General features: G+C 39.1%; 1 protein-coding gene across 2 annotated transcripts in view; it reads left to right on the forward strand.

Annotated features, from left to right (window-relative positions):
* The first annotated feature begins 773 nt into the window (after nucleotides 1–773).
* Nucleotides 774–25,044, forward strand: part of LOC124156217 — a 50,713-nt gene continuing 26,442 nt past the window's right edge. The window contains exons 1-3 of one of the 2 annotated variants that reach the window (XM_046530614.1): nucleotides 774–966; nucleotides 12,972–13,471; nucleotides 22,001–22,253. In XM_046530614.1, coding sequence (XP_046386570.1) covers nucleotides 13,370–13,471; nucleotides 22,001–22,253 — 355 coding nt within the window. In that variant the 5' untranslated portion in view covers nucleotides 774–966; nucleotides 12,972–13,369. Of the gene's footprint in view, nucleotides 967–12,971; nucleotides 13,472–22,000; nucleotides 22,254–25,044 lie in introns of those variants that run through there. The other variant, XM_046530615.1, reaches the window with a different exon arrangement.

The raw sequence follows: 25,044 nt of genomic DNA on the forward strand, positions 1-25,044 counted from the left end.
TCGAGAATCCAACTTATTAAAATTGCCGTGGGTTAGGATGCAGTAGTAACAAAGATGCACCAAGAGATTTATTATTAACTTACATTTGTTTCCGTGCCGCAATTTATACTTATGATGGCGTATCACTTATGCTTAACCAGTCTTTTTTTAATTACTCCTTTAAAATTAAAATTTCATAAAGATTAGAACCTTTCCAAAATTTACGTGTGTCTAAAAATTTAAAATTTTATCTTAGCATAATGAAATGTAAAAAGCTTTGTAATTCCACACAAATTTTATACTGTAAGACTTACGTTTCGTCGTCATCATCGAAACCTCGGTCGTACAGTATAAAATTCATGTGGAATAACTATTTTTTTACATTTCATCATGTTAAATCGATTCCATGAAGTCACATCCGAGACAACAAATTTATCTCAGTATTTTATTCATTGGAATATATTTACATTTGGTATCCATGAAAAAGTTAACAAAGATCGTCTCAATATGCCTTGTTATTATCAAGATGTTAACGAAAGATTGAAGATGGAAAAAATAGGCCACCTCTCTAGAGAGAGCGATTCGTCTTCTTAAATCTGGCCGGCGGACCTTGAGTTGGAAATCCCCATCGTCGTAGGTGTATCCTTCCTTTGATTTGTCCGTCATCTCTCGTCTGCCCCGCCCCCAGATTCTCGTGGCCGATAATGGGTTGCGTGCGATAAGGAGGCCGCAATTGTTTTGCCGCAAAGATCGAGAGCATTTTCGTAAGCATCACACTCGCAGCTTGTTGATTCTCGTGCCTTTTCTCGAAAAAAAATAGTGATATACTCTCCTCTGCTGAGGCGTCGAAGAAAGTTTGTGTCCCTTGAAGAGGTTTAACTTTTGAACCTACAGAAGTTGTTCCCTAATTCAGCCAAAGAGTCGATTTTTTTCAGCTTGAAGATCACTCAGGATTATTCGGGTCCTGCCGACTACCGCATCATTAAGGTAAATCTTTTCGGTCCGCTGTTGTCCTTTTCAAATGTCACTGTGGGTGAGAGGATTTGCTAAGACTATTCGAGGAGGGGGAAAGAAAAGTTCGAAATATGTGGCCTCAGGTAAACCGACAAGAATACCTTCCCTTTGGCTGCCCTATCAATATTATTTCAGACATTGGATAGTGGGGAACGTGCTATTTTCATAGCAACGGTATGGAACTAGCAGGGAACTGTTATCCAACGGACGGAACTTATACAGAACATTTTACCCGCTGTTTTCAGGTCAGGGTGTTCAATTTTTTTGTTTTCCCTGTTTTCATTATGTAGCGATAGATGAGTTGAAGTACTCTGGTTTGCGTAACTTCTGGAATAGATCCTTTTTTTCCAAATGGCTTACACCTTGACAGGAACTTCAGTGATATCTTTGAACGCGAAAATATGGTCAATATTGTCGGCGATGGCAATAAAAGAGCATATTCTCATCCTAGTGACTACACCTGACAACTTAAGATATGATTTCTACGTTTTTGACTGAAAAACATCTCCATTTAGCGTCATTTATCGCACGCATAGCGTGAAGCGACGTGTTACGAGTTGCCCACTCCACAAAACTGCTTTCGGGGACACGATAAAAGGTGTTTTTCTCGATAATCAAAAGCAATGAAGCTGACACATTTGGTCTAAAATATCAAGAAAAGCCCAAAGTTATACCCCATTGGAAAGAATGAGTGCTTGCTAATACCGAATGTAAATTATTTACATTTTTAACGTTTTTCTTTAAAAATTTCGAAATTTCAAGACAAAATGACGAGTAGAAGATATTAACCGATTTTGAAAAAAAAATCATATCTGCAATGCCCACCCGGGAGCGCAACTTTTGCCGGGTATTATGATTCGCTTCTAAAAAAAAAGGCAAAACGAGGCTCCCTAGTGTTCATTTCCCCAACTGAAGTGCTTGAATAATTACCTCTGCTCTTTTTCAAAAACTCCAAGACCCTCATTGGCTATTATTTCTTCTACCCTAGCCATAGAAACTGGTTGAAATTTTCAAAAATACCTCAAGTCAAGCCGCTGTAAAAAAATTATTTTGGTGGCTATCCATCACATAAATATTTTAGGAGGTATATTCTTTAAAATACTGTATCCGAATCAAAATTTACACCTTTTTTATTATTTACAAATATGTTATTAAAATTTGCGGTCTCCAAAAACGGATGTATGAGGTGATCAGCCAAAGTAATCTAGCTCACGATTCTTGAATAAACTATGAAAATTGACAATAGAGTAGTTTCCTTCATCAAAGAAAACGAAAGGCATTGATTGCGATCCGTTACACACCATTAGTGTATTCGTATAGTACTAATTATTTGGTTTTAGAAATACCGGATTAGACGAATGGCAATGGTCAATTTTATCCTCATTTGAAAAAGGCCAGGTTGGCGCCCATGCGATGCCACTCCACGTGACGTCACAGGGACCTAGTTTCTATACGAGTAGATAGGAGTTTTACATCGTCTGAGATTACGAATTCATGCATGAGGCACAGAGTTCAGGGAAACATGTCTCAATAAGCACCTATTAAAACTGCCTAACGTCGGAAAGTTTCCTTCGTTTGATAAGGTATTAATAATCCCAATTTAAGCCAAGCGCTACCAGCTAGCAGGGTACTCTACTACCTGCTAGCATCCTGCGTCGTATCAGCGCTCAAAGTCTCGCTCCAAGGTCACCTCACTTGCGGCACCGGGGACCAGAACGACGTCACACGGAGTTTTCCCAGCATTTATACTTAGCCGTCGCGTTTTCGCGCGCTTGAAATTTTTCACTTTTCATTTAATCGGGAAAAACAGATATCGCAATTTTAAAATGTAAAAGCATGAAATACGTTCTCCAGGAGTAATAATCTTTCGATTTAGGCGATAAAAAATAAAAGGAACCACCCTATTAACTTCTCTCTGATATGAAAGCCGTAACTTATCTTAATTTTTACTAGCGCAATAATGATTATTGTAAATCTGTGTCCTTCACCTGATTTTTTTGCAAAGATGAGCACATGAAACTCAATCAACCATGCATTTCACTTGAGCAGTCCAATACTGTTTGAGGCATACATTCATACTCTATATGTAGCGGATAGCGAGTGAGTAACCATCGAAAAACCCTTGCGCGCCTTCCATTAAAAAAAAAGGATCATGGAGAACGAAAAAATATTGGTTTCCGATATGGGAAATTCCTGTTTAGAGATTCCAATATCTTGTGAATGTACGTAAAAAAATACCAATATTTCGAGGACATGTCAGAAAAATACCTGCTTACCTGAGTGTGCTCGATGAATACCTGCCTAATACATCTGTTGTACCTACTATTTATCTGGAATTCTCATTCATGCCGACCTCTTCTTCTTTTTCGTGGCCATTGGGCTGTTAAAGCTCAATTTGTAAGATGCTAACTGATGTGCTATGCTAGAGTTTGGAAGGACTTGTTTTTTTTTCTCCTGGGGACGGAATTTAATTAGAAAATAACGGGACGATATCATTATTGTCACGAAAAGTATTAGCTACCTTTAAGACTTGGAAATCGTTTAATTTTTCCTTCGGCACGAACTATTGTTTTTTGCGGAAAAATTAATGCTTACATTTCAAAATTCCAAGAAAAACAGAATAAACCAAAACATTTTTCCTAAAACCATACTGTTTCATTAGCAAACGGAAACTACGCCATTAAATATTTCTGTTTTTTTGTGATGGAGTCTATTGGCACTAATATTTCCCAGTTATCATCGACTTTACCTTTTTACCTTGAATTTCCTTCATTTTTATTCATTACCACCGATACTTTACGCAATTATTCGTCACCTGTTTTCCGAATTCAAATTTTCCAAAAATGATTCTAGAACTTAAAAATAGAGATTTCAATTACTGTCACTGGATTTATCGCTAATGATTGAATTAGATCGCATATTACCATAGTTTTGTTAAGTGAAACCCATAAAACTGTGACGTGTGGAGCAAATTTTTCTAAGAGCAAAGTTTTTGTCTTTCGTGGTTATCCAAAGAAGCTATATTGCCGAGAAACGGAAGTTTTTATTCGCGCCTTCGGCGCGGTGACCCCGTGAAGAAATACGGCAAGGTTCCTCCACTTAGATTTATATTACCTCACTCTGCAGTGACTATTATTCCTCAGCTAGGGTATTTGGATCATTAAAATACCATTAGAAATCTGCTTCTAGCCTACAAAAAGTAGACTTTCCTACTAATATTAGTTTTTTTTACTTTTAAATTAATGAATTAATTTTTTCCTGGGGCCGTTCCTTAAGGCATCATTTGAAGTGCAGTAAGTGCTTTAGCATCGAATGGCTTTGGAGAAGAAGCGATGATTCAGTGGCAGTTCAGGTATTTAGGCTCTAGGGTCATAGAATTGCGTCAAATTTATTGATCTTTTAATTAAATTCAATTATTTTCCGAGGAGAGTGACTCACAGGTAATTTATTTCGCTAAATAAGGCGAACTTAACGTTCCAGTCCTTTGAGTTTTTTTTTCATAAATAGACTCTACTCGTTCCTCTCCCAAGTTTTTTTTATTTTCAAAGAATTATTTCTGCGTCTTCGGTTCATATTCAGAGGCTTGAAAACAGGGATCGCGATGACTATTACTGGATTCAGAGGTGATGATAGTATGATATCTTGTAAACCGTAGTTTCGTTAAGTTAAATCCACAAAAACTGAAACGTGTAGAGCTATTTTTTATTCTCAAGTCACCGAATTCATATCGGCCATTTTATAGCGGGATATTCGACAAATTTAACAATGCACGTACACAAACAACCATACACTGGATAGGGAAAACCTACCAAGGCGTGATTCGAACCCTCCACCTCTTTTTTGGCAGGCGAGGACTTCTAACCCGTTGCCACCTAGGCCGGCAATCTCATTTATGTGGTGTCATTACTATTCGTACCAGGTCGGTTTTTTTTAACTGGAACAAGTCACTTGGCCAAGTCCTTCATATTCCCCATAAATTATAATAATAATAATTTATTTACTACCACATTTTGTTTCTACATCTGAGTACAAAAAATAACAAGAGTAGGACCTTTAGGTGGTCTCCAAGGTCACAGGACCAGAATTGAGCCACCATCAAATAACAAAATGTATGCCAATAAAACAATAGTAATGCAGTAAATGATACATGAGTGTTTTAAATAACTAAGATCAAAATAAAATTTTCAATTGTTTCTTGCGAGAAAAGCCAGTCTTTAGCAAGTCTTAACATTACATTTGAGGATTTATTTCTTTAACTCTAGCGGTCAGTAAATGAAATAACTTTGGCCCCATTCAAAGAAAACCTCGTTTATATAATGTTAACTTAGGTCTGTTTGCTGCTATAAAAGACTCACTTTCATCACAATTCATCACCCAATCTCCATTTGTCCACCCATCCCAATCAAATACCTTTCCCGTATCTTACCCCCTCCTATCCATTCCCCTCCTCTCCCTCTCTCCGTCACCGACCTCTTCTTCATCTGCCTCTCCCGCTATCTATTTGGGAGGAGCTTTAGGAATCCTTCCTTTCCCATCCTTTGGACGTTTCCAAGCCATTTTGATTATCTGTTTTCCCGATTCTCTACCACATTATTCTTTACAATCGTAATTTTCCTTATTTATTCATTCCTTTCTCTTTCTATGCCATGCTTTCTAGCGGATCCTCGCCAAAAGTTCAATTCTTAGGCTCGTGATTCATATTTTTCCATTTCTTTTAAAATGAAATAATCCTTCGAGTACCGGGGAGCGCTATCGCGAGCGCTAGTTCGCTATCCGAGAAAGTGATTTTTTTTCTGCTATACATTTGGAGCACTATACTTTCTCCAGAAGAGTTTCTCCTTAAAAAAATTTAATTGCACATTTTCAATTCTCTAACGGCCGTTTTACACGGGGCACGGAATTGCGCAGGTTATAATGCAATTAATTTCTAAAATGGCGTGGAATGCATGAGCGAAATTATAACAGGGGCTATTTTGCCATCCCTCACGTCCACGCATTCTCGCATGTGTTTTAGCAATAGGGTAGTTTCCTTCGTCAAAGAAAACGAAAGTCATTGATTGCGATTCGTTACCCACCATTACTTTATTCATAATATACAAATTATTTCGTTTTAGAAATACCGGTGTAGACGAATGGCAATGGTCCATTTTTATCCTCATTTGAAAAGGACCAGATTGGCGCCCATGCGATGCCACTCCACGTGACGTCACAGGGACCTAGTTTCTATACGAGAAGATAGGAGTTATACGTCGTCTGAGGTTACCATTGCATGCATGAGGCGCAGAGCTCAGGGAAACATGTCTTAATAATCACTTATTAAAACTGGCTAAGTTCGGAAAGTTTTCTTCATTTGATAAGGTATTAATAATCCTTATTTAAGCCGAGCGCTACCAGCCAGCAGGGTACTCAGCTACCCGCTAGCAGCCTGCGTCGTATCAGCGCTCAACTCGCCTCAAGGTCACCTCGCAGGGCGGCAGCGGGAACCAGAAATACGTCACACGGAGAGATTTCCCGGCATTCATACTTACGCGTCGCGTTTTCGCGCGCTAGAAAATTTTCGCTTTTCATTTAATCGCGAAAAATAGATATCGTCATTTAAAAATCTAAAAGCGTGAAATACGTACTCCAGGAGTAATAATCTTTCGATTTAGGCAATAAAAAATAATAGGAAACCACCCTATTCAGCGCTTTACACGACGCAATTTTGACTGCGCCTTCGTACACACGTGCCCCGTGTAAGACGGTCTTTAGAGTTAGAATTGCGCTGCTTCGTTGAAGAGCACCTGTAATATTGAAGGAGTGCGGCGTCGGGTGCCCACGACCGTTAGTCTTTGCTGAGAGAGCTAAATCACCCACGCCCCTTTCCTCGTCGTTTGGGGGCACTAAGAGGCAGAGAAACTTCTTTAGGGGTATAAATAGAGTTCATGTCCTCGAGCAATGTTCTCATGAGGAGATATCGAGCAGTATCACGATCTTTGCTCCCTCGGGTATTCCATTAGCTTTATTGGTGTTTATTTATACCCTTCCACCCCAGTCGGGAAACGCAAGGACAGAATCGGCGGCGTTCTCCCGTTCGAATATTGAAAATCAATATCGGGATCCGCAAGTTACCGCAGCGGGATCTGAACCGACAGGCCCTCAAGACGTGCTAGTGCTGTGATGAGGAGAGAATGAGAACATCTTGAGGAAACTCTGGATCGAGAAAAAATAAGTTTACCTATCACGGAGAGATATATTCAGCTGTTTTTCGCTTCGATACACTGATGTGTTGGTAATGAGCCACACATGTACCTACCTGTCGCGCACTTCAGTGATTGAACGTATCTCTCGTGTCGTAAAAGTCTCTCTCGTCGGCAAGAAGCTTCCTTTACGCAACCAAAGCTATCCGTAGTATAGCGACTTGAGTGAGTGCGCGTTCCATACATTATTTTTTTCGTGCTTGCCTTATGATTTTTTTATTATTTTAGTTTGCAATGTTAACAATGATATTAAGCTTACAGTTAGATCGATTGTGGACGAGTTCTTTTTGTGGAATTCATATTAATAAGATACAATTAGCCGTAGTAAGTAGCAGGAGACAACTCTTGATAATGACGTGTAAATGTGTAAACCGGTGGAGGGAGTAAATTAGCGTGGAAAATTACTGCGACTGTTTGTATCTTATTATCTTGCAGTTGCATTTCATGCTACATATAAGGATATAACGATCACTTATTGAACAAATAAATTTTTTAAATAAATTACCTTTAATAAAAAGTTGAAATATGCACATGACTGAATGTGTGGTGGATCAAATTCTTTCTAATGAGTATAAAGGTGTAAGATTAAGAATGAGGTATAAATATAGTTAGTGATGTGGAGGCAATAACTGCTTTGGAGTATGATACAAGGAGCATGATTGAGAGATGGCAAAGAGGATGGTAGTAAATATTGCCTTGGCTGCGCAGACTAACGGGGATACTTATTGCCTTCTCCTATCACATATGGAGGGAAAATGTAGTGAATACTGTATTGGTTATTGTACGTTATGCCATCCTCTTTTTTGTTCATGAAGATTTTCTGCTATAATCGATTTGTAAGATATTAAGATGCAAGTCATACAAACTTCATTTAAGTACATTATAACAGCTTACAGTTTTCATATTGACAGCACAGTAGTTTTCACATCACACACTTACAGCAACAATACAAACATTCGTCTTAATAGCATAAACTGAGTTTCAAATTCAAATTATAAAGGCAAAATTATATTTCCAAAATTTTCTCCAAGCATAACATAATTTATTTACCAGCTATTCCCGTACCATGCATCGCGTGAATTGCACTTATTTATGCTGTAATCAGCATCGATTTCAGGCACTTGAGAGAATCATCAGTTAGATCGCAGATCGCAGTTATGAATAGTGGTATTAAAACCAATCGTGTCCGACTGTTTCAGAAGATAATTGAGGTCTGTAGGAGGCGCAGCGAGCGCAGTTTTTTCAATATTCGAGGAGCATCCGTGTGCGAAAGAGAGCTCAAGGCATGGAACCAGTCTACAAATTGAACCTCCAATTAAAGGTATTCTCTTTTTACACGCAGCTGAGTGAGGACCGCGGTGGTGGCTGGAGGCGTGTGTTTCCATGGAAACGCTGGAGATACCTCGCAGGCGACATTAAAATTCAGTGCTAATGAAAACGCAACGTAATGATAGTAGTTCAAAACTTTTAAATCTATGGGATAAAATTGAAAAATATTTAATGATGCTTCTATATTTTTTTCATATTGTCATCTTTTGCTCATTTTGTTTTATTAAAAAGTTTTTAAAAAATCGTTTTTAAAGTTTTTGGAGTACGAAAGCTATTTTTTTACCCTTTTTTGTAAAGTTTTGCTCCATAAAACCTGAAATCATCGAGTTAACTCCGCTGCTTTTTTTCCGAAGCCAAAATATTATTCAAGTTGGGATCGTTTCCTAATCGACAGCTATCCAAGAAACTTCGCGCAATTTGGCTTAGTGATTCGCATATGTAGACACTGTATTTTTTAGGAAATGTATATCCAAAAAATATAAATATACACACTTGTAGAAACTTTCTCTTGACCTATAATACCAAGATGGCCACCACGTCACCTCCCATCGGCTGAGTGTAATTATTCATCTAAAATGCTCCCTAAGAGTTTGCACAATATTTAGAGAATACCTCATGCTAATTACCCCAACAGAAATTAAATGAGGAAAAAAACCTGCCCAATTGGTTTATCCCCAAAATAAATAGCGACACATCAAAGGAGTCATTTCATTCAGCCAACAATCGTTCATTTGCGAATGGAGCAATCGAATTATTTTCTCCTGCAACTACGTGTTTCTCCCTTCAAGGTGAGAATATTTATTTTACTTGCTCACGAATTGTAAATGCCATATAATAAGTACTAACTTGGCAAAATGGAAAGGAGTATGTGATATCCCTGTAGTGAATTCTTTCAAAGGGTGAAAGAGAATGATTATGGAGCTTTTCGAAGGGTTGTTGGACATATTTACGATGCTCCCAAGATCCCAGCCACTGCGTCAGATACGTATATCGCTCATCATTAAGAAAATGTCGCATTTACCTGTCGTTTAAAATATTAGGGCACGGTTAACCATACTTTGGCGCATAAAAATGCTTCCATAAGTGATTTCTATTCCCATTTGGGATAAATATTCCAGTTTTTCCATCATACGAAGTCAGTACATCACTTTCAGGTAATTTTGAAATTTTTATTTAGCCTAATTTATGGACCTACCAGTCACTTTGAATTCAAGGAAAACTAAAAAATCAGGAATAAAATGTAGAAATTCGAATAGTTCCAATGGAAGAATTTTTCACGTAATACCGTAAGTCAGGGTCCGTGGTTCATTCGGAAATTTTTTACGGTTTTTCAAATTCAAGGGATAGCAAGTCAGTTAATTATTTCATTCAGCTTTTTGATTTATTGCATATTTATTTACTATCGCGGGTAGCTTGATAAGATTTACAGCTCTAATAGCTAAACAATCGAACAAATTCCTTGTTAATTTTTCACTTTACTTTGTTTAAAAGAATTAATTTTGCGATACGTGAAGTTTATAATGTTAAGGAAGCAAACTTATCACTCGATCGGAAACGGCTTACCTCAAAGCGAAACCAATCGTAAACATTCTCTACCAATTAGTGAGTCCTTGTTCTGTTATTTTTACTTCTGGTTGCCAATGTTTTTGTGTGCTTAATGCTATCACCAGTGCGATTAGCAAATTGGTATGCTATAATTGCAACAGTTTACATAGTATTTGCTGGATGGTTTGCGGAGGTTTTTATTGGCTGCAACTTTGTAACAACAAGAAAGTTATGATACTATTATAATCCTTAATTGCTAAACTTTGATTTTTATGTACTGAATAGCATATTCCGTACTTCAATCAAGAGAAACAGATTATTTAAGCAAGTTAAAAGTTATCCGTTTCGAATGCGATAGATTTCTAACAAGGCTTGTGGGAAACGGAGTTGGCGGTTAGTTCATAATCGAAAACATCCTTTTCAAAAGTAATTCGAGTTAGGAGGAAAAGACGTTTCGTTAAGTGTTGAAAGCCGCTACTCCAGGCATTCATTTCGATTTTTTATTATTATTATTATTGAATGAGATTTAACGGCAACTCTATAACAAAACGGTCAGTACAATAAAGAAGAGTTTTATGACTTAACGAGCATCGAGCAGTCCCTTTGACTGTTCTGACAACTAAAAACGCTCCCGTAAGCACTTGATAGATTCAATCAATGGATGATTGGTTTATGAAAGGAACGTTAGGAATCCTTCGTTACAAACCTCTTACGCACATGCATTGATTTTATCGGGGGCAACTGAAAAAAGATTTGGAACCAAATAGCGACCGGTACCTAACTGATGTGTGTGGAATCTGATTATTCGCTCACGCTAACGTGACTCAGTTGTCGCTCCAGTAAATTGAATGATTCTGTAATGAATGAAATTAGAAGCTGACCACCGCAGAGCGCTGAATATAAAATACCCGCGACGCATTTGAGATGAGAGCAGCCGGAGGGAAATGACATCTGTCTTTCGCTTCTATCTTTTAAAAAAAATAAAACAAACATCCCGACAGCTCGTTTGATAAAACGCAGTACAGGGCAGGCCACATTTCGTCACACCCCAGCTTTGCATAGCGAGGCAAGCCTGTATATCTCCTGCCTATATTGACCCCGAGGTTTCCTTTCCTCCATATAAACGGAAAATTCTAAACTCTGGAAGGTTTCCATGGTATTCCGTCGCGGATTCGCTTTATTCAAAACCCATGAACGATTCGTCAGCAATAATCATTCTAATAACTCCATAAATGTGTTTCAAGCTTTCCACTTTATTACCAGTGTACCCATACCGAGGCGGATTTAGGGGGTCGCATACAGTGTCGAATCTATAGGGGGGGGACTAAGGCCCCCCCCTTATTGGGTCAAAACACACACTAGGCAAAATCGAAGTATTTTGGGGTTACCACTTTGCACAAAAGTGTTCAGTTATATTTTCCTACACATTTACTTTCTTTAACGAATCGAAATACAAATTAGCTCTAAAATCAGGGCCTATTTTACACGCTTTTGGTATGTAAAATGATAATAATAATATCACCGTGGCCAGTCCCGGTATTCTTAAACCTTTCCACAAATTTTATTCTAAAGTCGCCCCTGTTCCCATAGCTGCCGCGCCTCAAGTGTTTATAGTTTGGTTCTCATAAAACCTTGGGAAAACATCTAAACTCTTCTTGGATGCCCGACGATATCCTTTACGTTCAAAAATGAAAACTTAATAAAATGACATCATCCCATTTCCTAATGAGACCCTATGGGCTACTTAGCCTGGAAATGGCGGTCTCCGTCTTTCCCATGGTGAACCGTATACGGCGATCCGAATTGTTGGAGTAGTGTTGAGAATCAGTATCCAGAGGACTTTAGGTGAGCGGGGTAGCCAGGAATTTCGTTCGGGGGGGAGGTCCAAAATCAGGGGGGAAATTTTTTAAAAACAGGGTACTAAGTAGAGGGTTTAAAACTAATTTTAACACTTTTTATAATTGAAAAAACTTCATTTGTCCAAGAAATATTTTTAATTAATGATTTTTTAATACTTCGTTTTCTTTTACGAAGGAAAATAATTCTGTTTTTTATATTTCCGAACTCCCCGGACCCTCCCTGGCTACGCCTCTCATGGTGAACGATCCCACTAAGTTGAAAAGAGTTAAGTGTAACGAAGTTCTACTTTCATCACCTGAATTTTTCAAGGAAATTGCCGCGGAATAGACAGGGATTACCTTTCTTGAGTCACCCACTAGTGCATTCACTTTAAAAAATTCCACCAAAGAAAATTCTATTTCCCTCCAGGGGAATTCGAACCCGGATCTTGTGATCTGTAAGTGTTGAATTATTGAAGCGTTGACCAGAGAAAGATGGTGAGTCATAAAAGATCGAAATTTCGTTTATTCATGGAGAAGGTAGAACATGCACATGTCAATGCTATGGACAAGGTAGAAAGCCAATTGGTACAATATATAAGTTACTACAATTGACAAAGTTTGTACACTAATATAAGCCTCTTAATGTTGGCGAATCTATTTCTTTCGTCTCCTGTAAAATTCACATTTAGTGACTTACTACCTTTCCAATGTCATCGCTTCAATTAAGTTTACAAAACCTGGCATACAAACCGTAGAGACCACTGGATAAGGTATATTTTTTTTTTATGGTGAACGGTGTTTCCCACTCACCGCACTCTTGACGTGTGAAAATTCCAAAAATCATTCGTCTTCACCGGGATTCGAACGCGAATCCCTGATCGGTATCTGCGGTATTTAGCACCGGTTAACGGAACTTGCGATAATCTTTGCTTAGACTACCACTACTTTGGTCAAGGTATATTTATTATTTTTGATACGGCGAATGGTTATTCCCCTTCGTAATCATCCACTCTTCCCCTTCCAGAAGGCCGGAGGAGGCGGCTGGTGTGGGCGCGGGGGGCGGGGTCAGCGGCGGCCGGGTGCCGGGCGCGCAGGCCCGCTCACGCAGCATCGGCGATCCTCCTCTCGGAGCGGCACGGCTCCTCTTCTTAGGAGGAGGCCGGGCGCGGGGTACGGAACTCTCGCCCATGAAGAGCAGCGGCGCCCCGGCGCGAAGAACCCTCTGGGGGGACTCGCATTGTCCTCCGGCGCCGCTACCCCTCCTCCGGCGCTTAATTGGCGGGGAGGGCGGCGATTTGTGCCCGTGGATGGAAGGTCGGAGTTCGAGCCCCGGAACGGATAGATCCGGACGGCACTGAGTGCAGTGGAGGCTGCTCCGGAAGCGTAAGGTGAGTTACGCAGGTGGAGCCAGTTCGCGGGAATATGCTTGCCGTTGTGTCCGGGTGGAACTTGAGGATTTCCCGGCGAGTGATTTCTGGCCATCCCTCTTGTACTGTCTTGAAACGGTTGAAACGTGTAAAACAGGTGAGCTTGCGGTTAATCTGTGATTTATCGCCAGTAGCAGATAACAATTAAACGTTTTGACTCGTTTAATGTATTTGTCATTTGGATGTATTGCCAAATATTTCATTCTATCCGCATGTATTTAAACGTGTAACCGCGTTTGGGTCGACAGAATAATAAACAATTTGACATCAGTTGTCAACTAGTTGTGTCCGGGTGGAACTTGAGGATTTCCCGGCGATTGATTTCTGGCCTCCTGCTTCGTCTTGAAACAGTTAAAACGTGTAAAACAATCGAGCTTGGAGTTTACCAGTGATTAACGCCATTAGCGGATACAGAAAAAACTCAAAAGGCAAAAGATATCTTGAGTTACCTTTACTTTTATCGTAGCAAAAAAAATAATCAAGTCACTTGCAGAGTTCAAGAAAATTTGAATTTAAGAGATTATGCACACATACCATACAATGCCATCTTATGATATGAGAAAAAGTTGTAATTGTGGTTCTGCAATGTTTGACAATACGGGAGGCCCCACAAGGGGGAGCGCGCGCCCCTGCCCCCCTCATCTGTATCCGCCACTGTTTACCGCGTGTATTTAAACGTGAAACCGCGATTATGTCGACAGGAACCCAACCAATTCGACATCAGTTGTCAACTGGTTCAAATCAACATCATCAGGGTTAACTTGCGCGATAGTCTAGATGATGTTACAGTGCGATTAAACATTTTGACTCGTTTAATGTATTTGTCATTTGATGTATTGCCAAATATTTCATTCTATTCGCATGTATTTAAACGTGTAACCGCGTTTGAGTCGACAGAAAAATAACCAATTTGACATCAGTTGTCAACTAGTTTACGTTACTGGTGGAGGTCGACACTATGTATTCCGTTGTGTATAATAGAAGGAAATGATTTGAAATATCTCCAAATGTAAAGTGTATCCAACAAGTAAACATATGACACTTTACTGGAACATCATCATGGTTTACTTGTACGAAAGTCCTGATGATGCCGCAGTGCATGTGAACATTTTGGCTCCTTCAATATTTTTGCCATTTGGAAATATTGCCAAATAATTCATTTCATTTGCGTGTACTCAAACGTGTAACCGCGATTGGGTCGACAGAAACACAACCAATTTGACATCATTTCCCAACTAGTTTAAATTTATGGTGGAGGTTGATTTTTTTTATTCCATTTTTAGATAGTAGGATGAAATGCTTTGAAATTCCTCGAAATATAAAACTTTTCTTACGAGTCAGCATGCAAAACTGCTCTGCAGTGTCATCTGGCTTAACTTGTGCTTAATTCCTGGTGATGTTCCAGCGCTATTAACATTCTGACTTGGGTACTATTTTTGTAATTTGGAAATATTGCCAAATATTTCATTATTCTATTCGCGTGTATTTAACGTGTAATTGTAATAACATTTAAATCGGAAGTTGTCCACTATGAAACTAATGTGTGGTTGGGAGCTCAGGTTTGCTACGAGGGATTGCGGTCAGATTATTTTAGTGAAAAAGTTTTTTTTGAGCAATAAAGTTATCGGATGATATAAGTGTTATTCAGCTTAATTGAATGCCGTGTTTCCATGCATGAGGTATGGATTAATTGTTCCTTAATATTTTCCATATTTCTAAAAAAAAAGGTGATCATAATCCCGGTTCTAGTTTTAACAGGTTGGTTTCCTATTATTTTTTATTGCCTAAATCGAAGGATTATTACTCCTTTAGTACGTATTTCACGCTTTTAGATTTTTAAATGACGGTATCTATTTTTCGCTATTAAATTAAAAGTGAATATCTTCATGCGCGCGAAAACGTGACTGCTAAGCATGAATGCTGGGAAAAGCCCGTGTGACGTCATTGTATTGGGGCTGCCGCCGTGTGAGGCCACCTTGGTGCGAGGCTATGAGAGTCGCTACGATGCAGGCTGCTAGCAGGTAGCCGAGTACCCAGCTAACAGCTAGCGCTTGACTTAAATAAGGATTATTAATACCTTATCAAACGAAGAAAACTTTCCGACCATAGGCAATTTTAATAGATGATTATTAAGAGATGTTTCCCTGAGCTCTGTGTCTCATGCATGCATTGGTAATTTCAGACGATGTAAAACTCCTATCTACTCGTATAGCATCTAGGTCCCTGTGACGTCACGTGGATTGGCATCGCGTGGGCGTAAATCTGTCCTTTTTCAATTGAGGTTAAAATTTACCATTAACATACGCCTAAACTGGGATTTCTAATACCAAAGAATTGTATCTTATGAATACACTAATTGTGGGTAACGAATCGCAATCAATGCGTTTCGTTTTCTTTGATGAAGGAAACTACCCTATTCTGCATTTCCACGTATTATTTCCATCGTTAGCAGTATTTTCTTCAATTTCCTATGGATGTTTTTTTCATTCCTCCTCCGGGTCTACAGGGTTAACGGGTCAAGGGCTAAATGCTGTTTGCCGCTCCGACTCTTGACCCGAGTATCATCGTTAGGACGTATTAGTGAACCTTCGTCGTAGGAAATGTGACCAGTTTGCCACTTTGATAGAGTAATTTGTTTTCTTTTTCCGCTTATCCATCAGCCTAAACATAGTTTATCAGTGATACGGCAATCTAGCTACATGGAATTAAGTGACGTGTAACGCAATGTGGCAGCTCCCAAAATCTTGAACTTCGCTCGGTTGAACAAACTTTGGGCTTCGCGTCGTTAAATTATTGACTTCTAGCGGGATTAAATTGTAAACGAATGTTTTCCGAATGCAAATACTTATCCACCAGTATCATTTTGTCATTAAATTGAGGTTTTTGAGTAGTCGACTGCCGTTATCTCAGTTTTTTATTTGCACTAAACACCGCATTCCTTGGTTGAGAAATTATTTCCAATACTTGATGGTATTATTTATTAAATGTCTCCCGTAGTATTTTAACATTTACTGACCGCTACTTTCGATTATAATTCCTATTTGTTTAGTGCGACTGGTGAAGAGTATTCGAATATATTTTCCCTTGTTTTCTCATTGATAATAGCTGTTCTCGTGTGTATCCATAAAAATAAATTTAACTTAGAAACTGTACAGCTGGTGATATTTTCTTATCTTAAAATGTCAATTCGATGCATTCTTTAAAGGAGGCTTAATGATATCAGTAAGAATCTTGAATAGAAGGAAACTTCACGCTTTATAATCCATGAGCAGTGATATGTCACCTTTCTTTTCCATCATTTCATATCAGTGAGTGCTTTTGTGTTGACATCTAAAGATTAGGTCGATGGAGATTCTTCTAAATCCACATGTTACTTGATCTCAGGCGAGTGATGAAACGGATTCTATCGCGCGGGGACCCATTTCGTGCAAGTTTACGACATAATATCACTTGCGTCATTTCTAAAGTTACTATATTGACGTAGCCAACCTCGAAAGTATCGAGTCAGTCATCAGGTTTAAGCAGAATTTTTACAAGACCTGAAGATCAAAAGCCTCGTTCACAGCAACTTGACTTGGTTTCACTTCACAGTTAATAGAAGTGCCTGCAAGCTACAAGTTACCCAATGCGAATTATAACTTAATAAAATACGTTTATTTAGAATATAGCCACTAACAAGGAGGACATCATTATCTGTCTTTTTTTTTGATACGACATCTGAGCTGAAATGGTTCACTGATACACTTACCGGTCAAAGTCACAGTAGAGAAAGTTAAACCAAGTTAAGGTGTGGTGTACAAGCACAGGGTGTATTTTTGTTAAATATGCATATAACGAGTGCCTCTCGTCGGAAAAATCTGACTGGCCTCATTCGACCGTAGGCCCTTCCACCGCGTGTGCTTACGGATAGCTAACAGTGGAGAAATAAAGAAAAAGATTTTAAAAATCTCCAGAATTCCTCCTGACCGTTAATGAAAGATGCACATTTCTTTAATTTCCTTGTTTGCATGAATAAATATTGTCAAATAATATTATATCAAATAATATTGAAATTACTCTTAGGGATAGTGTTTCGTCCAAAGATTACACTTTCAGCGTAACCACGTGCAAAGTCTGCATAAAATATTAGCGATACGTCCGTGATTTCTGAAACACCTCGCGAAGGTCGATATCATGAATTCACTGCCATCCGGCCGCATGCGGAACCATAGACGTTTTCATGTATGTGGTGCTCCTGTTGACTGATGAATTCAATGGCACCATAAAATTAAAGTGCGAATTGAAATAATCTCATTGTGTCACTCTCATTATTGGACATTTATTCATTGAAATATCCCACGAAAATAGTTATTATTGCGTTGCTTAGAGCCATGAAGACTTGGACATGCGGCCCACAGCCACGAGGAGGTTGCTAACTCGTGGCTTTAGGCAGTATTTTGACGAAATTCGAAGAATTACTTGTACTGTTTGGAACTTAGCAAGAAGATTATATGCCCTTTTTTACGATGGATAGATCTCACCTTATTTTTTTTATTCAAGTGCCAAAGCAATCAATTTGACTGAAGAATATCGATCGCTAAGTTATAGCAACTCGTATCTCAAAATTAGGCCGGTTTGAGTTAATACTGCTAATACTGTGTCATAAAAAATAAAAGTCAAGCAAAAAATAACTCTTTGTTTGCAAACTTATGCTTCTTTTTATTTTTTTATGCATTTTTGCTTTTTAATTTTCAATTTCAATTTTAAATTTCAACTAAAATTGTATACAGTTAAAAAAATAATTCATTTTTTTGCTTTCCTGAGAAGCTGCTAATTTTGAGATATGAGTTATAAGAAACTTTTCTATCGATATGGAGACTTCCCGTCAAAGAGTGTGTTTGAAGCTCTATCATAATAGGTGCCAAATAGACGTGTCATGAGGCGCCGAAGCGTAGGTGACTAAAATACCCACGCGGCTGACAACGCGAGATAACTTCATTTAACCAAGCCTTATCCAGTGTTGCCCTTACTTCCACCTTGTCACCCTCAGGTCTTAATTTTTACTGCGCACTGTAACACGTATCATAAGTTATAAAGCGCTAATTTTGTCCGCGTTCCAATCTAAGTCATGGAAGGCATTTTTCCTCAATTGAGTTTTCAACTGGTGATAATTTTTTAATGCTGTTTCACTTTTTTGTTGACACTGCATGCTGGCAAATTTTTCAGAAATTCTAGCGCTTTCGAAGTACAGTAAAACTCGCTTAATACGATCCCGCATGTGACGAAATCCTGCCTATAACGAGCTGAGTCCCCGGTCCCATGGACTTTCCTAAGATCGCCATTGTCAATATCCTCGCATGTAACGAGTTTGGATGATACGAAATCCCCGCTATTACGAGCTAATATTTGGTCCCTTGGGGAATTATTTCCTCTTCCATAAATAAATTTAGGCCATCTTGGCTTATTAACCGCTCCTCACCATATCATCAGATGTTCTTTCTCGCGGTCTTCACCACATAGTTCTAATGTTGATCTTAAAATCCTTCCCTTTGCAGCCGTTTGATAAAAGTTTTGGACGATAGTTAAATGTTAAATGTTTTATATAAACATGTTGTATGTAACAAGTTACTCGTAACATTTGTTTTATATAACAATTTTTATAACAAGAGTCCAGCGGAGCCAAAAATGCACAAATAACATGTTACAGATTCAGTCCTAGCCCACCCGTCAACTGGCTATCCTTACCATGCGCCTTACCTCTTTTCTGTAACATGTTACATATTTTCCCACTTCGTGAGGGAAGCCGAAAACTTGTTATGTAACACGAATTTTTGTTTTGTGACACAATGTTACATGTAACGTGTTACACGGATTAGTAACTTTTTCGTTAAACTTGTAATAAGTAACTTCCTTATATAACGTTACACAGTGTAAACACACCTTTACGGATCCGTTGCTTAAATATGGACGATTTACGCAATATCAGCCGACAATTCTATTCTTAATAAGGCACAATCCTTTAATATGGGCGTAACGAAATCCCGTTGATAACAAAATAGAAAGGTGGTCCCCAGAAATTCGTTATGAACGAGTAATGCCGTACTTTTTTTTACGGAGTGGAAATTAAAATGCGTAGAAAGCAATGATTTTGCTCTTTTACTGTTTACAGCAGAAAACAATATCCATTACATTATTCAGCTTCTCGGGGAGTCGAGTTAATGCTGTGTTTGGACTAATGTTCCGGTCGGCTTTAATCTAGAGTGACACGTGCTGGCAATGGCAAAGAGGTCACTGGGAGAAGCCGAAGATATCTCCATTCCCTCGTGATATCGTCGACGCCAAGGAAATACTCGTTCCCGCGATCCAGAGGGAGCAATGATTGAAAAAAAAATGCCGAGCGAAGGCACAATATAAAAAAATACTTCAAGATTCCAGAAGCAAACCGAAGGGAAAATGTGGAAGAAAGTACATTTGTGATGCGATGGGGGCACATTTTGTACCCGACGCGTCGTCGCAAGTCTGTAGGTTCCGGAAAATTTCATTCCGAATTACATTCGACCGGGTACGAGGTAATCTTCGGAGCGACAGTTGGCCAGCCCTTTTCATTCTGCTCGCTGTCGAATATAAAAATAACACATTTCCCTATCTCCTGTCGCTATCGTGCATTCCTATATTGTCGTTCCAAATATGAATATCGCGTCGCAATCTATACGCCCTAGTAATTTCTAAGATAACTTTTATTTTTCTGGAGATTTCCAGTACGAACGGCTGGGCACGAACGAATCCTTTCCCCAAGTAGTTTAGCTCTGTGTACTGCCTTCATTGTTTTACGATTCATTATTTTAAACTTAAATTCACAAATACTGTCAGTCGGGACATGTTGGAAGGACCGTGAAAAGCTTGGGGAGCGACAGGTACTTTTATAAAACTTAAAAGGTCAGCTACATTCATTTTGCTCACAATTTGTGCTGGAAAACTTCAATGTTCATTTTTATCAGGGGGTTTTCGAAGGAAATACTTCATAATACCTGTCTAGGTGGCTTTTCACGGAAAAATATATGTCTGTGGTATTTAAATATGGATGTTCCAATGTAATTAAGCATTTTTTTTTAATAAAAACTGTACCCTGGAAGTGTGCAAGAACCAATTGACGATTTTCCCGACCCCCGTTAAAAATAGAAAGTTGTGATAGTCTTGGACGGGTGCGTTGATATGGAATACAACTAGACTTCAAAATTTAGTTTTTTCCTTGCCTTTCCCTGATATCAAGAATTTCTGTGACCTTTATCGTTTGATAAGTCACCGGCATAGGAATCTTTACCCATGGAATGCTTTTAATTTTGATGTTGTCCATTCATTAAACATTGAAAAATTCATGATACAAGAATATAAAGGCTGTTTATGGAAGTTATTTCACGTTAGAGCGCATTAAATTGAATTAATACCGGTGCAGTACATTTTACAAGGTATGATACTCATTTTGATAGCACCCAATACATATTTCCGAAAATAAAGAGGGAGATTTTATTAACAGCCGCCGGTTATGTATACCCTAGCATAATCTTTATGCTGAATGTTCGATGAATTACTTCCCTATTGATATTGACGATTGTTTGGCCATTGGTTGTTATGGTGAGATTCTCAATATTTCCTTAGCCAATCCTAGCTAATTTGCACCAGTTATGATCGGTGAGTATGCTAGCTGACTGTTAGAGTGTAGGAAGAACACCAAAGGTTAAATTCAAAGTTTAAACTAATCACTGACAAAGCATTACAGGAAATGCTTGCTAAGACGCCCGGATAGTGTAAATTAATCCCAGGAAAATAATGTTTCACAGAAGGTGACATTCGGCATTTGGTCGAAGTATTTATCGGAAGCTTTGTGAATTCGTGAGTGCCGTTCAGGATATGTCCTCTAGCATCCCTAGAATGCAAAAGGTATGACTTAAATCATATTCTCTTCTCTTTTCTATTTTATCTTGAGATTCTCTACAACACCGACTTTAGACACCGACATGAGGGGTCAGCTGCTCCCCCTAGAAGCAAAAATCGCATAAGTTTTTAGGAAAATCAGGACTGAATTGAAACGAAAGTTTTCAACAAATTTATTTTAATCCCACGAAAAATGATATTAGTATAATACAAGTAACTAAAATAATTTTTTTCGAGCAAATGTTTTCAAAAACTAATAGAGCGCTATTATAATTTTCTTAAAATTTTGGTTTCATTTACCTTTTCCTTGTTAAAATGTTACAACTTGAACGACCATGACTTGCTCCCCCCACCCCACCCCTATTTATGATCCTGGGTACGCCCTTGTGTAAAGTCATTGAGCTATTTATCTATTCACGAGACGCCTTGTTATCGCCCATTAGCCACCGTATCTTAATGCTACAAGAGGGATTTTCATTAAAAATGGTCCATTTGAGGATGATTTGACCACACAGCGCATTCATTTACTTTTTGAATTTAGATTTTAACAGAACTGACTTCCCAATGGACTCATCAATTCTGACCAGGTCCCCGGCAGAGGGAAAGAAACGTTGACTTTTAAGCCCCAAAAGTTTTGTTAATTGATAACATATGGACCAGGAAAGTTTTATCAAAATTTTCACTTTGCTGTTTCCAATTTGGTTTTCTCGTTTAGATGGTGACTTCTGTGGTGATTCACCGGAGGGACACCTCGCCCATCGCCGCCAAACTCGAGGCGAACGCCGCGGGCGGCGGACGGCGCCTCCTCCGTCTTCTCGTCTGGTTCATCCTTCTCTCCGTCGTCTGGCTGCTCTTCCTGCTCATGAAGTCCGGCGACAACTCGTACTCGGAAGCCATCGTGGGCCCCGCCCGTATGCTCACCCTCGTCTCCGTCGAGCACCAGCAACAGCAACTCATGAGTCCCCAAGGTGAGCAAACGGCATGTCGGTCAATCATTCCCGATACTGCAATGGGCCCGTTCGTATACGTGTGGGTTAATCTATTTGTCAAAGTCCGATCGTCAAAAACTTAATGACACAGTGAAAGTTTCTTGGGTGAATATACAGGGTGTCCCATTTATCTTGACCACCCGAAATAACTTTTTGTCCTGATGCAAATTCAAAAATGTGTCGAGCAAATGTTCATTAGCCGTCAGGGGTCATTAATCAGCATAATTGCCTTCCTTGTAGCTTTGTTATTTACAATGATACGAACAGCGGTATGTCTTTTTTGAATGGCACCCTATATTTTCCATTCGCTAATTCATTTCCTCTCCTATAACTCCTCCTGTTCATATCTTTGTAAATAACAAAGATACAAGGATGGCAATCATGTTGATTAATGTCCCCCTGACGGCTAATGAACATTTGCTTGACACATTTTTGAATTTGCATCCGGAGAAAAAGTTATCCCGGGTGGTCAAGATAAAAGGGACACCCTGTATATTTCTTATGCCACTTATTTTTTAACTAAAGGTTCTGCACGCCTCAGCATGGAGAAATCAAACTCCAGATCGAGCGTGACACTTGGAGGGAGACGATATCGTTGCAGGCATGTTCAAGTGCTTACTACCCTCTCGGAACTAAAAATTGCGACATGGCGCTAGAGATTATACGCCACACATCTGTGCGGAGTGTAGTTAGATTGTAGTAATTGGTTTTAACTTGATGACCGATCGGACATTGTAAAATAATAATCAGTGTCCAAAGTAATTAATCTTTTATGACGTTCTACTTCTTTCGATTTCCATTCTCTAATCATCCCAACCCTTCCACTGTTCCACATCTTCCCGACAGTGGGAGGTGGAAATAAAATCAATCACAATATTACATCGATGAAGAAGACCGGCGAAGTAAGTTAAGATAATAAGAGGAAAAGTGTGTAATATATCCTTCCGCATATTGAGTATTGCTTAATCTTGTATCAAGTGAGTGGTTTAAACGACTGGTAACTATTTCTAATTTAATACTTAATATTTAGTTATATCTTTCTCTTGGGCTACAATCTTGTCGCGGTGGAAAGGCTTGCGCGTTCCTATGACCCCTAGAGCTGCATTGGCGGGATTAATTCTAAATTATTCCCGGTAGGGCCACCCATGCCAAGGTCGAAGGGTAGGAGCCAGACGAAAGGTAGTCCACGTGATGGTGTCACGTGTTGGAATGGAAGGGGGAAACTATCTCTTCCCTGAAAACATGGAGTACAACCCTTTAGTACTCCATGGAAACCTACCTTAATCGGTAGAATACTGAAATAATAATAATAATTTAGTTATAAGTACATATTAAAAAGCTACAAAATAACTCGGTGGTATTGAGAGTCTTGTGCAAACACCATCCGCCAAGATTGCGACTGAAAAGAGTGGGAGGGAATCTATGGTTACGCCGGGACGGTGAAGGAGGGCTCTCTCCTTGGGATAATGACCGTCAATATTTGGACGATCTCGTCTTTCGCGCGACCCTTCCGGCAGGCACTCGAGGCCGTTGGAGGGGGGAAGGCACCGTGACCTTACTGACGGATGGCCTAATGACAGGCGCCTCTGCGAGTACACGAGGGTGGAACCAGCTCCGGATCTCTGATCCGCAATAAACAAGCCCCCCCGACAAGGGATTACTTCCGAACCCGGCAATTTCGAGAGGCGTGACTGGCGACACCGTTCGCCTCCGCATGTGCAATTTACGTCAAAGCGTCGTCGTTCGAACCTTTGCTTTGACGGCATTCGTTCCTCTCCTCATTCGCGAAAACGAGCCTTATTAAACGCTGGAAGGAACTTTGATGGCCCTAATTCCGTCCTATTCGGAAGCAGGGCCGACGCGGGCAGCCACCAAAGGACATGATTCGAAGTTTTCGCAACTATAATATCACGGTGAATTCAGGTCGCTTTCATGTGTTGAGCACACGACACACTTTATTATCCTCGTCACGGTGAGTGTGAGCTCATCTTCTTAATAAGGTGTCTTGTAGTGATCAATTATTCATCCTTTTATTTATTCAATACCCGAAGGAAGTTAGTTATCCTCTATAGTTCGTAATTAGTAGTGTCCCTAGCAGCATCAATGTGGATTTCCTACCCACGTGGCGTAAGATGTTTCAAGAAACCCTCACCTTGATAATTAGTGACAATTAAAAAAAATTCTAATGCCAGCCTTCCATTTACTTCTCTACTATATAGGCGATACTATGACTGCGGAATTATTACATCTTTTAATTCGTTAATTAAAATGTTCGTTCGTAAAATGTTGTTTCGTAGTAATGTATGGAAAATATTGGCATAATAGAAGAAATCCTTCAGTATCTAAAGGATTCTACAACCTTATTACTGGTGACTGAATGAGGTTATAATTTACTTCTTCGCTATAGGGCATTCATAACTGCCAGTCAAAACCGTCCCTTCAATCGGCTTACCGTTTGGGTCTGTCTTAATTAGTATCTTTCATTAGATTAAATACCCAAAAAACGAACTCTTCGTAACATAATTTATTCTAATTAGCGAATGAAATAATGTAAAAATTCTGCACTCATTGCATTGGATAGTTAATTGAGAAACAAAAGGATATTTTTAAAATAATCATTGATAATCAATGCGTGGATTTCTAGTAACATCTTACGATAATTTTTGGGTGTGAATAAAATCAGGAATTTCCAGTGCTTCTCATACTGAAAAGTTAATTTAGTTCCAATTTGTTTTTTTTTTTTATCAATTCAAACCTCTAATGTAATAAT

This window comes from Ischnura elegans, chromosome 3, assembly GCF_921293095.1.
Source record: "Ischnura elegans chromosome 3, ioIscEleg1.1, whole genome shotgun sequence".
Lineage (NCBI taxonomy): Eukaryota > Metazoa > Arthropoda > Insecta > Odonata > Coenagrionidae > Ischnura > Ischnura elegans.